This window comes from Lepisosteus oculatus, chromosome 4 (assembly GCF_040954835.1).
Source record: "Lepisosteus oculatus isolate fLepOcu1 chromosome 4, fLepOcu1.hap2, whole genome shotgun sequence".
Classification (NCBI taxonomy): Eukaryota; Metazoa; Chordata; class Actinopteri; order Semionotiformes; family Lepisosteidae; genus Lepisosteus; species Lepisosteus oculatus.
The window spans coordinates 15,356,664-15,371,541 of NC_090699.1; the positions used below are offsets into that span (position 1 = coordinate 15,356,664).

Below are 14,878 nucleotides of genomic sequence, written 5' to 3' on the forward strand. Positions count from 1 at the left end.
ACTAAAGAGACTCAGTTCCTCTAGCCTCTCAGTGTGGGACACTCCCCTCAAGACTAAAGAGACTCAGTTCCTTCAGCCTGTCAGGGTGGGACACTCCCTTCAGACTAAAAAGACAGTTCCTTCAGTCTGACAGTGTATGACTCGCCCTTCAGACTAAAGAGACTCAGTCCCTTCAGTCTGTCAGTCTGAAGTCAACACATGAACAGTAATCTGGTGTCAAGAACAGGATGTCAGGTTTAGGTATGATAGGTATACCCCAAGCTCCTTGGGGTTCCCGCCCCAGGTAATGTGTAGAGGGAGCTCAAGCAGGCAGCAGATCAGTGGGAAGTGAGCCTCTGTACTGGGGGCTACAGGTGTCAAGTGGGTGCAGCTCAGAGGCACACAAAACAGCTTTGCTCCACAACCAAACCCACTTTCACAAGAAAGCACAGCCATACAAACGCATTAGGAAAAAAACATAAGGAAACATTCCACCGCCCAGATTGAAACAGCCCTCATCCTTTTCGTCGGGTGCGTTATGTCTCTTCCAGTAGGCAAGCTCAACGGGCAGGACCCCAGAACGCAGACAGCAGTACAGCATAAAACTTTATCTACCGTGTGAGGTAAAAGATCAAACCAAACAGAAGCCTAAACTCATCTTTGAGTCAATTAACTGGACATCTTCAGATGTTCACCAGCTTCTCAGAAACTAGGGGTCAGCTGGGGACTCATCTCTAAAACTCTCATCTCACCCAGACTCAGTCCCACACAAGGTCTTCTCTCTCTTCCCAGAAGATTCAGCTTCCTGGTTTTAAAATGTCACATGACCAATTTATTGTCTCCCAATTGGTCAGGGCATTCCCCTCCCAAAGCTTTCTGGGAAATGTAGTTCAAGCTGCCAGCCTCACACTGCATGTACAGGTGAAATCTGTGGGTTTAATGTCATTTTTTTAAAAGGCAAAGTCCCTGCGAGACATTGGAGAGCTTAAGGTGGTGATGATGTCGTTGCTGGGGCTGCTGCCACGGTCTCCGGGGCTGGTGGCACCGTTGGTGTGGGGAAGGAGACCGTCTCTGGGCGCACTGGGCCCGGCGCCAGGGGGACGCGGGACCTTGAGGGAGAAGTCGACCACAGGGCAGCCCTGGGTGATGCAGCCCAGAGAGATGACGTCGACGTTCGGGGAGAGAAATTGAGAGAGGGAGTCCGGGGTCACTCCTCCGCTGGCCTCGATCAGCAACAAGGGGAACTGCTGCTTCAGAGAGCGAGCCGCAGCATGGAGAGCCTGAGAGAGACAGGGCCCATACTGAATCACTCCAGTACATTAACACTGCACTGAGAGAGAGGGGTTCATACAGACACACTGACTGGACACTCCAGTACATTAACACTGTACTGAGAGAGAGGGGTTCATACAGACACACTGACTGACTGGACACTCCAGTACATTAACACTGCACTGAGAGAGAGGGGTTAATAAACACACTGACTGACTAGACACTCCAGTACATTAACACTGCACTGAGAGAGAGGGGTTCATACAGACACACTGACTGACTGGACACTCCAGTACATTAACACTGCACTGAGAGAGAGGGGTTCATACAGACACACTGACTGACTGGACACTCCAGTACATTAACACTGCACTGAGAGAGAGGGGTTCATACAGACACACTGACTGACTGGACACTCCAGTACATTAACACTGCACTGAGAGAGAGGGGTTCATACAGACACACTGACTGACTGGACACTCCAGTACATTAACACTGCACTGAGAGAGAGGGGTTCATACAGACACACTGACTGACTGGACACTCCAGTACATTAACACTGCACTGAGAGAGAGGGGTTCATACAGACACACTGACTGACTGGACACTCCAGTACATTAACACTGCACTGAGAGAGAGGGGTTCATACAGACACACTGACTGGACACTCCAGTACATTAACACTGCACTGAGAGAGAGGGGTTCATACAGACACACTGACTGACTGGACACTCCAGGACATTAACACTGCACTGAGAGAGAGGGGTTCATACAGACACACTGACTGACTGGACACTCCAGGACATTAACACTGCACTGAGAGAGAGGGGTTAATAGACACACTGACTGACTGGACACTCCAGTACATTAACACTGCACTGAGAGAGAGGGGTTCATACAGACACACTGACTGACTGGACACTCCAGGACATTAACACTGCACTGAGAGAGAGGGGTTCATACAGACACACTGACTGACTGGACACTCCAGGACATTAACACTGCACTGAGAGAGAGGGGTTCATACAGACACACTGACTGACTGGACACTCCAGTACATTAACACTGCACTGAGAGAGAGGGGTTCATACAGACACACTGACTGACTGGACACTCCAGTACATTAACACTGCACTGAGAGAGAGGGGTTCATACAGACACACTGACTGACTGGACACTCCAGTACATTAACACTGCACTGAGAGAGAGGGGTTCATACAGACACACTGACTGGACACTCCAGTACATTAACACTGCACTGAGAGAGAGGGGTTCATACAGACACACTGACTGACTGGACACTCCAGTACATTAACACTGCACATGAAGCAGACTCAAACACTCGCTGACAGGAAGCTGCAGTCCAACAGACCCAAGACGAAGCTCCTACTGTGCAGGGGCTCGCAATGAGAAGTATGTTTTGGCCGGTAGTTTTATTGACCACACTTCCCCCTGGGGGAGAAGCAGTAGGAGACTCCCAACTCTAAAGATTCGATGTTTTTTCCTGTTCAGTTTGAGAAATCTGCCTGCACACTCCAGAGCTTTTTTTTCAGCCTGGAGCGTGACAACACCCTGCGCCTCCCCGATGCCCCGGGAACAGGCCTGGAGCTCCGCCTGGTGTTCCAGGTCAAGGGTGAGAGAGAGACCCCGCGCACCCCAGAGAAGAAGCGCTGGGTCAGCAGCCATGGACGCACAGAGGAGAGTGTGCGACTCCAAGCTTGCTCGGCCACATTCGCCCACCCATTTTCTAACAGCTTTATCCAGGCCAGTCCAGTCTATCCCAGTGAGGGAGCTGGTTCAGGGCAGGGTACACCCTGGATGGGACGCCAGTCCATCGTGGGGCAGACACAGACACACACCAGGGCCAGTCTGGTGTATTAACATGGGGAGAACATACAAACTCCACACAGACAGCACCCCAGGAATGGTGCCCAGGGCCCCAGTGCTGGCATGCTCACCACTGTGCAACAGTGCCACCCAAAATGAACCCACTTTAGCTGGAACAGAGATGGAACCTGAGCCACGCTCTCCATGTGGGCCGTTATCCAAAACCATTCTTGGGAAGCCCCACGGGTAAATAAGTGTGTTTGGGTCCACACTGGTTCCCTGTATGACTCGAGAGGAGCTCCACAACCCCTGACCTCTGACCCCTGACCTGTGGCTTGAAGTTGTCCAGCATGACAATGTCTGCCCCAGCGAGCGCAGCCTCTCTGCCCTCCTCCTCGCTGCCGCACTCCACCTCGATCTTGCTGGAGAACCCGCACACTGCGCGCGCGTCTCTCACTGCCTGCGGGACAGGGACAGGGACAGGGAGAGGGACAGGTCACCGCAGACATCTCTTCTCTCCAGTAGTGCCTTCTTCTTGGGCTTTCCTCAACCTCCTGTCACCCCACTGACCACCTTCTCACCCGAGTGACCCGAGTGACGCTCCCACAGGCCCACAGCTGAGCTTGAACCCCGACCGGCCCCCCACTGTGTCTCTACCCACCCGAGTGACGCTCCCACAGGCCCACAGACCCCGACAGGCCCCCCACTGTGTCTCTACCCACCTGGGTGACGCTCCCACAGGCCCACACGTGGTTGTCCTTCAGCATGACCATTCCACTCAGGTCGCTGCGGTGCGTGGCCACGCCGCCCACCAGCATGGCGTACTTCTCCACGATGCGGAAGCCCGGCGTGGTCTTGCGCGTGCCGGCCAGAGTGCCCTTCCAGCCCGCCGTGCCGGCGGTGTCCAGGAGGTGGCGGCAGCGGGTGGCGATGCCTGAGGCGCGCGCCAGGGCGTTGAGGGCACTGCGCTCCCCCAGCAGCACGCACCTGGCTGGGCCTCGTACCCGCGCCACCTGGGTGACCTGCTCTGATCCTGGAGGCACAAACACGCTGCAGCTACAGCACAGGCGACGGCCGAAACAATCGGTTCATCTATCTGCACATCCATCCATTCTCTAACAACTCCATCTGGTACAGGGTCACGGGGGAGCTGGAGTCTATCACAGGACAAACACAGACACACTCTCACACACCCTGGACAGGACACCAGTCCATCACAGGACACACACAGACACACACTGTCACACACCCTGGACAGGACACCAGTCCATCACAGGACACACACAGACACACACTCACACACACCCTGGACAGGACACCAGTCCATCACAGGACACACACAGACACACACTCTCACACACCCTGAACACCAGTCCATCACAGGACACACACAGACACACACTCTCACACACCCTGGACAGGACACCAGTCCATCACAGGACACACACAGACACACACTCTCACACACCCTGGACAGGACACCAGTCCATCACAGGACACACACAGACACACACTGTCACACACCCTGGACAGGACACCAGTCCATCACAGGACACACACAGACACACACTCACACACACCCTGGACAGGACACCAGTCCATCACAGGACACACACAGACACACACTCTCACACACCCTGAACACCAGTCCATCACAGGACACACACAGACACACACTCTCACACACCCTGGACAGGACACCAGTCCATCACAGGACACACACAGACACACACTCTCACACACCCTGGACAGGACACCAGTCCATCACAGGACACACACAGACACTCTCTCATACACCCTGAACACCAGTCCATCACAGGACACACCCAGACACAACACACCAGGGCCAATTAACCCACCAGCATGTCTTTAGTCTGTGGGAGGAAAGCAGAGCACCTGGGGAAACCCACATGAACTAAGGGGAGAACATGCAAACTCCACACAGATAGCACCTCAGGAACTGAACCCAGGGCCCGGAGCTGTGAGGCAGCAATGCGCCATCTTGCCAGCCCTGACTGATTTATCCATGTAATAAATCTTCCCGTCCTCCTAGGTGCAAACTGTGTATCGTCACGCCTGAACATGGCGGTTCTCCTTTCTGTTGGACACTGGGGCATCGGCACCTAATTAAACGTCCCCCCCTCCTCACCCAGGCTGGCCCCCTCCGGGAAGAGCCACTCCACCCTGCAGCCCAGCTCGGCGAAGACGGCGGCGAAGAACGGGGTCCCCGCCAGCACGCTGCCGGGGCTCTTGCACAGCAGCGTGGCCGTGACCTCCCTGCTCCCCACGCACGCCCCCGCCGGGTCGAACTGCGGCACGTCCTCCGCCAGCCAATCGCGAGCCAGCTGCGCCAGCCGGGGAGGCGGGAGGACTGCCGATAGGTCCAGGGCTGGTGATGTCATAGTGGAGGGGCGGGGCCGTGTGCTGCAAAAAAAAGAAAAAGGCTCACATTGCAGGTCAGTGTTAGACAGAGGAGATTATCAGCCGTACGTACTGCTACCATTATACATGTACAAGAGATAACCACACAATAAAGACAGTACATTACAAAACAGGAAATAATAAACAGTGACAGTATAAGCAAATAAACAGACGGGACAATGAATACATGGCAGTCAAAATTAAAAGAGTGTTGAGTCCTGAGGCCCTGCAGTGGGATAGAAGCTGTTCTGGAGTCCAGTGGATCTTGTTTGAACAGCGCGGTACCGCTTGCCAGAGCACAGGGGGGAGAACAGTTTGTTCCGGATGGCTGGGATCCTGAATGACTTTATTGTGCTTTATTATATCAGGCGTTATTGTGACAGCGGATGGTGTGGATCTCATTGATTGATGGGAAACCACATCCTGTGATCCTCTGTGCCGTTGCCACAGCCCTGTGTAGAGCTTCTCTCTACACAGCACTACATGGCGCAGGACAGATTAGTGCACCGTTAAGAGGACAGCTAACAAACTTCCCGCGTTCCAAAAAAGCCACTGTTACGCAGAAAGCACGAGGACACGCGTCCACTTTCTGGACTGCTGTCCCATCAGGAGGAGCCCATGGGAAGGGCAGCAGTGCCTAAACAGCAGAGTATCCTGCAGTCTGGAGCCACCACCAGCCTATCTCATTCTTGGAGGGCCGGAAATAATTCAGCATTCGCCGACTTCGACAAGAAAACACACCGCAGAACTCCACGCGATCTCGTAGATTGTCGTAGTTGAATTCAGGAAGGACCGCAGACCAGCAGGGATGATCACAGCCGAGTTCTCAGAAACGCAAGCCAATCGGGACCTCTGTATCTGTGCTGTATAGAGAGCTGGAAGACCCCAGCAGTGTGTCTGTCCAGCAGGGCTGTCCCAGTGACCAGTCTGCACAAGGCCTGTATCACACGTGTATCTGTGCTGTATAGAGAGCTGGGAGACCCCAGCAGTGTGTCTGTCCAGCAGGGCTGTCCCAGTGACCAGTCTGCACAAGGCCTGTATCACACGTGTATCTGTGCTGTATAGAGAGCTGGGAGACCCCAGCAGTGTGTCTGTCCAGCAGGGCTGTCCCAGTGACCAGTCTGCACAAGGCCTGTATCACACGTGTATCTGTGCTGTATAGAGAGCTGGGAGACCCCAGCAGTGTGTCTGTCCTGCAGAGCTGTCCCAGTGACCAGTCTGCACAAGGCCTGTATCACACGTGTATCTGTGCTGTATAGAGAGCTGGCAGACCCCAGCAGTGTGTCTGTCCTGCAGGGCTGTCCCAGTGACCAGTCTGCACAAGGCCTGTATCACACGTGTATCTGTGCTGTATAGAGAGCTGGGAGACCCCAGCAGTGTGTCTGTCCTGCAGGGCTGTCCCAGTGACCAGTCTGCACAAGGCCTGTATCACATGTGTATCTGTGCTGTATAGAGAGCTGGGAGACCCCAGCAGTGTGTCTGTCCTGCAGGGCTGTCCCAGTGACCAGTCTGCACAAGGCCTGTATCACACGTGTATCTGTGCTGTATAGAGAGCTGGGAGACCCCAGCAGTGTGTCTGTCCTGCAGGGCTGTCCCAGTGACCAGTCTGCACAAGGCCTGTATCACACGTGTATCTGTGCTGTATAGAGAGCTGGGAGACCCCAGCAGTGTGTCTGTCCTGCAGGGCTGTCCCAGTGACCAGTCTGCACAAGGCCTGTATCACACGTGTATCTGTGCTGTATAGAGAGCTGGCAGACCCCAGCAGTGTGTCTGTCCTGCAGGGCTGTCCCAGTGACCAGTCTGCACAAGGCCTGTATCACACGTGTATCTGTGCTGTATAGAGAGCTGGGAGACCCCAGCAGTGTGTCTGTCCTGCAGGGCTGTCCCAGTGCTGTGTGGCTGCGTGTGTTCAGCTCAATAAGTGATGAATCTGCACAAGGCCGTGCCGTGCTCGAGAATGTACCATACAACAAGCACGAGTGGGCTAGCTAGCAGAGCTCGCACACTTCCAGATGCCAGAGAACCAGCCTGGCAGAGCCCAGCGGTCACCAGCACCTCTAAGCCGTCACGGTATTTTCCCCCAGTCTATTGTGCAAGACGTGTCCAGAAATCACACTTCCTTACAACACGGGGAACAGAAAGATCACGGCAGCCTCTACTCTGGGTGGTAGAGCAGAATGTTGCTCATATTCATCCAATGACAGAATTCCTGCTCGCGGAGAGATCCTTGTGAAAACTCACCTTTCACTGTCGGGGGCCGACTGATCTGTATCGTCAGGGAGTCGCCTTCTGTCCAAGCAGACTCAGACTGAGGCCATATGGAAGTGAAATAATAAGTAATAATATTTCAGGAAGTGGAATTCATTCTGGCCGGGGCTGTACCTCACCGCCGTGATGTCAGATGAACTACAAGTGTCTGCCTGTATTTCTCCCGTACGGTTATCGGTATGGTAGAGGGGCTGTCCCAGTTCAAACCAACTAGATCCGGGACAATTCCCACCTCCATTCCTCTCTGCACACATTCTCACACGCAAGGAAGGTACCAGGTCAGGCGTGACTCCAGGCTAGTCAGCCAGGCTGAGGGCCTTCTGACTTGAAATGTGTCTCCGGAGCAGTTCGGAGGACCTGAGTTTATCCATCCATCCATTTTCTAACTGCTTCATCTGGTACATGGTTGTGAGGGAGCTGGACCCTATCCCAGCAAGCGATGGGTGCAAGGCAGGGCGCACCCTGGATGGGACGCCACTCCATCACGGGGCAGACAGACACAAACAGGCTTGCATGCACTCACACCACAGCCAGTTTTCCCAGTAGCCAGTTCTCCCCCTAGCCCGTCTTCAGAGTAGCGTGAAGCTGGGAACATTTAGCAACAGAATGAACTAGAAGTGTTTGTTTCGCAAACAGACGAATTTCAAAGTTGAGTCCTCCAGCTGCAACAGTATCATGAGAAGAGCAAAGTAACATTAAGCAAGGCAGCTGGCTGCTAAGTCATTTTATCCAGGTTACTTGTAATTCCTTGAAAACTCTGCCAACTCTGTATAAAGCCTTTATTTCCTATTGCAGGTCACCTCCATCGATCCCTACGGTTGACAAATCTAAGCTTGGCAGTTTGAATTAATTCTGCAACATGTTTCTTTGATTTATACTCTTGTACATTGTCACTCCTTGAAAACTGGTTTTCTTGTACACTATTTTTTTCTATTCGATGCAAAGTGATCTGAGCTGTAAGCTTTTAAAGAAGCTGTAGAAAATATTTTGACTGCAATTAAAAAACGTTTCTTGTACTTTGATACAATCACCATAATCACTGACAAACACAAACTTCCTGTGAGAAGTTCCTTCTCCTTATTTTGGAGAGGGAGGGGTCTTTGATATCCTGATCTCAATCATCACATCCCAGTCGTCATCACAGAAGAATTCTGCTTAATTCAATTCATTGTAATCTAATGAGATTCTGAACCACAGCTCACATGCCCTCCATCACCAATTGACAATCAGATAGGAAACCACCGAGCCAATCAGTGATGAGTCTCACCTGCTGCTCTGACAAACTGGGGAGTGGATAAGCCTTTAAAAATGGAGGTTGGAATCAGGAAGCTGGTGCATTTCTCTTTGAGCTTCATAGTCTTTTTGGTCTCTGGACAAGTTGTCTTTGTATAAACAGGATTCTGTTGAGTTACACCTTGATCTATGGAAATGAGACCTGGCTGGGCTGGTGCTACAGATTGTGATTCTGTGCAGTGCTCCACAAATATGGTGAGTCTGTTTCTTTACTTTGCGGTTTCTTTGTTTGGAGTTGTTTCTGTGTGCATGTTATCTCCTGATTATTCACATTCTGCAATATGGTCACTTTTTTAATGTGAAGTTTTGCAATTGAAAGCAAGTTAACCTTGGTTAAAACTCTTTTTTTCCATGCCAAGATCTCTGTAAGCACTGTTAAAGCTGATTGGTAATTTACAAGGGTGTAATCTGTGCCTCTGTCAAAGATGCTATTCAACTAGGGCTTGCAAAAAGTAGTGGATGCTATTCTCAAGACTACAAAACTGAGGTCCTTGTCCCCTACAAAACCAGATCCCATCCAATTAAAATAACTGACCCTTTTGATCACTAAATGCTATAAATACTATTTTATAAGGTTTGTGTCCTTAAACTGCATTTGATGGAGTACTTCCATGGTGCTGGATGTCATTACTGAGTTCTTGTTTGCCAAGTGGCCTAGTCGCCACAACCAGACAGTCTTTCCTGATGTTATGGCAGGCAAGAAAGTAAATACCCAGACTCCCTCGGACTCAGAATGGCTCTTCAAATGTTCTATACATGAATGACCACTCCTGTTTTTTTTTTTTTTTTTTTACACTGTGTGCTTACTGCAGGAGAATCTTGCCTATGAAGCCCTGGTGATGGCCATTACTTCATGCTAGAAGGCTGCCCTCTGAGGGCAAATGCAGATGTTCTCCAGCAGGAAGTCCTGGGAGTTCACATTCCTCAAACCACAGAGGCTGACTGCCTTCAGAAGAGCCACACAATCTGGAAAGGGCTGTCAGGCTTGTTCAAAGCCACTATGTGGCTATGAGTGAGCCACAAAAATAGCTGTTCTTTAAAAGAACTTCTGTTTCAACAGCTGAACACCTCCATTGATGATTTTCAATACTTACTTTAGTGAACTATTGCAAGGGAAGGCTTTTTTTATTAAATTCAAATGGGAATGTTTTTTCTGCAAATGTTATTGAGTTGAACCCATAGTGTGCTCTGGTGTTTCAAGTCCCATGGTTTTAGCAGTAGATGTTCCAAGAAACCCTGTCTGAAAAGTGTGGCTACTGTGGTCATGAGTTGTGTAACATGACTAATCACTCTTGAAACCCAGAAATGTCTGACCATTTCAGGTTCTCTACAGAAGGCAGGTAGACCATTCAGAAAACCTAAATGACAGGATTGAGAAGTAATAACGAACCCTAAAAGTTTTATATAATCTTTTAGTAAAGGCAGATATCTTTAGCTGCTTTCAATTAAATGGGTATGGGCTCATCTGCTCTTCAAAAAAACTAAACTTGAACATTTAGTGGGTACTGAGAGAGTAACTGCACTTGGTTTTGAAACCTACAGCAGGAGTGGGGCTAAAACCAGGAAATGCGAAAAGATTTGTACAAATTATACAAGCTGCACCTTTTAAAATGGGCATGTTTCACCAAATCAGGTATTGGATTGTGACATGTACCACCCCCAGCAGAGAGGAACGGAGGTGGGAGTTGTCCCAGATCTGGTTGGTTTGAACTGAGACAGCCCATCTACCATACCGATACCTGTATGGGAGAAATACATGCAGACACTTGTAGTTCATCTGACATCATGGGGGTGAGGTACAGCCCTAGCCACAATGAATTCTGCTTCCTGAAATATTATTTCCTTGCAGATAAGGAGGTTTTTCCTTCCCCCTTGGTGCTGTGCAGCATATTTTTATAAATCCAAAGCATAATCCAGATATTTAAAGCAGCAGAATACCTCTTGAGTATTTCAATAAACCGCAGTGGGGAAAAGATACAAAAGTTTAGGGTTGCTGGGGAGCCGGATTCTATCCCAACAAACAATGGGTGCAAGGCAAGATATGTCCGGGATAGGATACCAGTCTGTCCCTGGACACACACGGGCACATACTCACACCAGGGTCAGTTTTCCCAGAAGCCACTTAACCTACCAGTAGATGGTATGACTGAAGGTGGTGGGGTTTATAAGCGGTTCTCTAGATTTGATCTGGAGGAATAAAACTTGATCCATTTCTGAAGGCTGGGCCTGGTTGAAGCTGTATATAATTCCTTATGAAAATGACTTTCCGCATGCTTTATTCCTACCACTAGGTGATGGTAGAGGGGATCCCCATTACCTGTAAAGCGCTTTGCGTGGACTGTCCAGAAAAGCGCAATATAAGTGTAAGGAATTTGTTAATTACGATCATTACTATTCAGGTGAGCCCTAGGGTTTAATCCTGAGGCTATGAAGATGTAGAGCTCCCTCGTGTGGTTAACGCCTGCAAGTCCAACAGTGTGGAGATGTGATTTGTCTCTGGGTTAATATTAACCAGTGCGTGGTAAAGTCCACAGTACACAGCGGAGATCAATTTTGCTTTTCTACTCGTTAGTCTCAACATGCTATAAAAAATATGACGAAGTATAACGGTATTCGCTGAACAATACTGCACATCGACGCGACGCTTTCACACAGACAATTGCGTTTACTATACAAATGTGCTAGACGTACAAGTGCTAATAACTGACAACGTATTAATCTATTCACCCGGACGGAGAGAAACAGAGCCATAAAGATGCCATTTGGAGTCGGACTGGTATTTTTAATACGTGGATGTTAAAAAAACTCGAGGATACTTAAAGGTTGCGTTGTTTTTTTTTTTTAACAATGACACACACACCACAGTACCACAGGAAAACTAACCCCACTATATTTAAGCATATTGGGTATTTAAGTAAAACTGTAATAAACCACTGTTATCTACAAGATGCTAATTACGTTTTTTTTACTACATCAGTGAACTGACATACCTTTATCATAGGTAAGTTGCTATTAACCACAAGACACTTTTACTCTTTGAAAATACCTTCCCCTGTACTCAAGGAGCGCCCGGTTCTGTAATTCAGTGTCAGACAGCAGACAGTCCAATATCTCGTAGCTAATTTTGCATGATGGGTAGGTATCAAAGATTCATACCTGTATCGGTAAATTGTGGCTGAGATTCTTGTGCAGAAGTGGAGATTTAAGCGTCTGCTTTACAATCAGTCTTGTCCGACTCCTCACCTAATAGCTGAAAAGTTGTGCAAACTTTCTTGTTAAATACCCGTACGGGCCGACCGAAAGCAGCACAGAGTTCCTGTGTGAAACACGTGGGCGGTACAATCTCTTGCCATGGGAAGAGGCAGGGGCTCTTCTGCGCTGAATGATGTAGTTGCATCGATCAGTCCCCTCGCTAGGCCACATTTTGCGAAACACCGACCCAAACGATTTGCTTTTACACGCTCAAAACATCGACTCATTTTCCGAGTGGTCAGCAAAATACAGTGCTGAGTCTGTGTGTTGAGAAAAATGGAAAAACAAGTAAAATTATTGATTTTGACACATAAATCGGCTCCTGTTTGAGCAGATCACAAAGGATATTGCCTTCAGAGAATTTCCCCAGTGTAGAGTTTTGAAAAATATCTGCATTACATATACAAAAGTAGTTTTCTATACAAATGTATCTATAAAATACATGTTTTAAGCAGTGTCCCCCATCACTGCTTAAATTAGGACTCACATGGACCACAGGGTGAGCACCCACTCCTGGCCCTACTTACACCTCTTCCAGCAGCAACCTTAGTTCTTCCCAGGAGGTCTTCCATCCAGGTAATGACCAAGCTCACACCTGCTTAGCTTCAGTTGGTTGCTAGTTGCGATATGGCTACTGGCCAGTAATATAGCTGCTAGCTAGCTCTTGCGAAACTGCTCAGAAACAGGTTATCTACCGCAATCGACTCCAGATGAGCTTGACGTGCTGTTATGTGTCTGTACTGTACCAACCACAAATACCATTGCTCCTTGCATTTTGTACCTCTTCCAGTCTGTGGAACTTGCCAGCCTCATTTTCTCCTTTCACCTTGAACACAGAACTGTTTCTCCAGCGTCTGTCTGCTGTGAGGGTCTTCAATCAGCCTCCACAACATAGCTGGGCAGCATGTTCCCCACTCCCACCACTCTGTGTGTAAAGTAGACCCTCCTGTCCTGACTGGAAGATCTCATCCAGCTGTTGCGTGAGAGAGGTCAGGGTATCGGCTTCAACAGTATGGTTGGCAGCCTGTTCCACCCTCCCACCACCCTTTGTGTAGAGAGCGTGCCCCCTGTTCTCAATTTGAAATGAACCTCCTTGGATTTTCTCTTAGAAATTATGTCCTCCGTGGTTAACGAGTATATATCTCGAGGAAATCTCCTGGTACCCCCCCAATTCATTGGTCTAGGGGTTCCCAAAATACCATGGTTCTGACATTTTGTGAACAACCGAGAAGGACTTCAGAAGGTTCCGCAGAATGTCCGCAAAAAGTAAAGAGCACACAGAGGTTCTGTAGGCTTCACGACAAGGTTAGGCTATACGTTCTGCACAGCAATAACACATTTCTTTTGTACAAATACAAGAAGAAAACTACTTCAGTTCCAGGGGTGTAAGAGCATACTTTGGCCACAACAGCGGTCCCGAGACTCACAATTAGATAACCTTCTCTCGCTGAACCTGTTTGCTTTTAAACCCAAAAGGTTTATTTTCCACCAGTGGAAGTGCAGGTGTACAACCCAGTATCTCCTCTCCGACAAAAACATCACAGCGTTAAGTCAGAATTCACAGCAGGTCCAATGTGAGCTCCCGTGATCATAACCTCACGCTGGAGTGACAACGCACACAGGAACAGACCGAGAACAGACAGCTGAGCTCCGAAGAGGAGTCACGCTGACATTACAGAAGGAGCGCTTTGCAGAGCGGAAACCAGGCACGAAATAATCCTCACCCATAATACCGAGCTGCCCCCAACCCAACCCAAACCGGACAGCAAAGAGACTAACTCCTCTTGGATCCCTGCGCTACACACACATGACAGGACAGGACAGGCACGACACGGCACGGCACACACTCATACCAGGGCCGGTTATCTCAGAAGTCAATTAATGTCTGTAGATCTTATTTTGCTTTTATTTTTTGTTTTGTTTCATGTGAATTTCATTATTTTATTTGCTTTGGCAACACTGATTGTACCCATCGGTCATGCTAATAAAGCACCTTGAATTGAATTGATAACCCACCAGCATGTCTTTGGACTGTGAGAGGAAACGGGGCACCAGCGCGACCTGGAAGCAATGCTCGCCACTGCACCACCATGCCAAACCCCGCTTATTTCTGCTCAAAAAGCGATTCTTCCTTGTACGTCAATGATGAATTCAACCTAGAGCTCTAAGCGTAAAAAGGTCTAAAGAATTTTAAACCTATAAGCCAAAGCACGCAAGTGACTTCACTGACACCTATTACCACTTACAGTGCCGAATTTATTCGTAATATAATAAACCCTTCTGTTTACACCCTGTGATTATTGGTTCCCTAAAATCGTTTTTTACTTTAACTGTCCAATTACTTTCCTTACCTTTATTCTTCCTATTTACCCTTCATTTTGCACTTTACTATTACTCTGTTGATGTTTTCATGAAATCACTAGTGACATTGCTTGTGAAGTTAAAACAGATCAATGTAAACTCGTCTTTGGATAACACTACAACAAGCTCCAGACAATGTATCTATAAACTGTACTAATTCATTAATTGCTTATTTCCACTGACACATTAAAAGTGTTAATGAAAG

At 48.9% G+C, this 14,878-nt stretch overlaps 1 protein-coding gene across 3 annotated transcripts; it reads right to left on the reverse strand.

Moving 5' to 3' along the window:
• Positions 1-572: 572 nt before the first annotated feature.
• On the reverse strand, positions 573-12,895 carry LOC102682500 (nicotinate-nucleotide pyrophosphorylase [carboxylating]). Of its 3 annotated transcripts, XM_069188127.1 has the most exons (6): positions 12,217-12,416; positions 7,741-7,807; positions 5,228-5,502; positions 3,801-4,111; positions 3,407-3,538; positions 573-1,259 (listed from the first exon to the last, which is right to left on the reverse strand). In XM_069188127.1, the coding sequence occupies exons 3-6, from the start codon at positions 5,478-5,480 to the stop codon at positions 930-932; spliced, it is 1,026 nt and encodes a 341-aa protein (XP_069044228.1). In that variant the 5' UTR covers positions 5,481-5,502; positions 7,741-7,807; positions 12,217-12,416; the 3' UTR covers positions 573-929. The 3 variants fall into 3 exon arrangements, with proteins under 3 accessions (XP_069044228.1, XP_069044229.1, XP_069044227.1); XM_069188128.1 differs by lacking the exons at positions 7,741-7,807; positions 12,217-12,416 and adding an exon at positions 12,840-12,895; XM_069188126.1 differs by lacking the exon at positions 7,741-7,807 and having other exon boundaries at positions 12,217-12,411.
• Between the last annotated feature and the right edge of the window lie 1,983 nt (positions 12,896-14,878).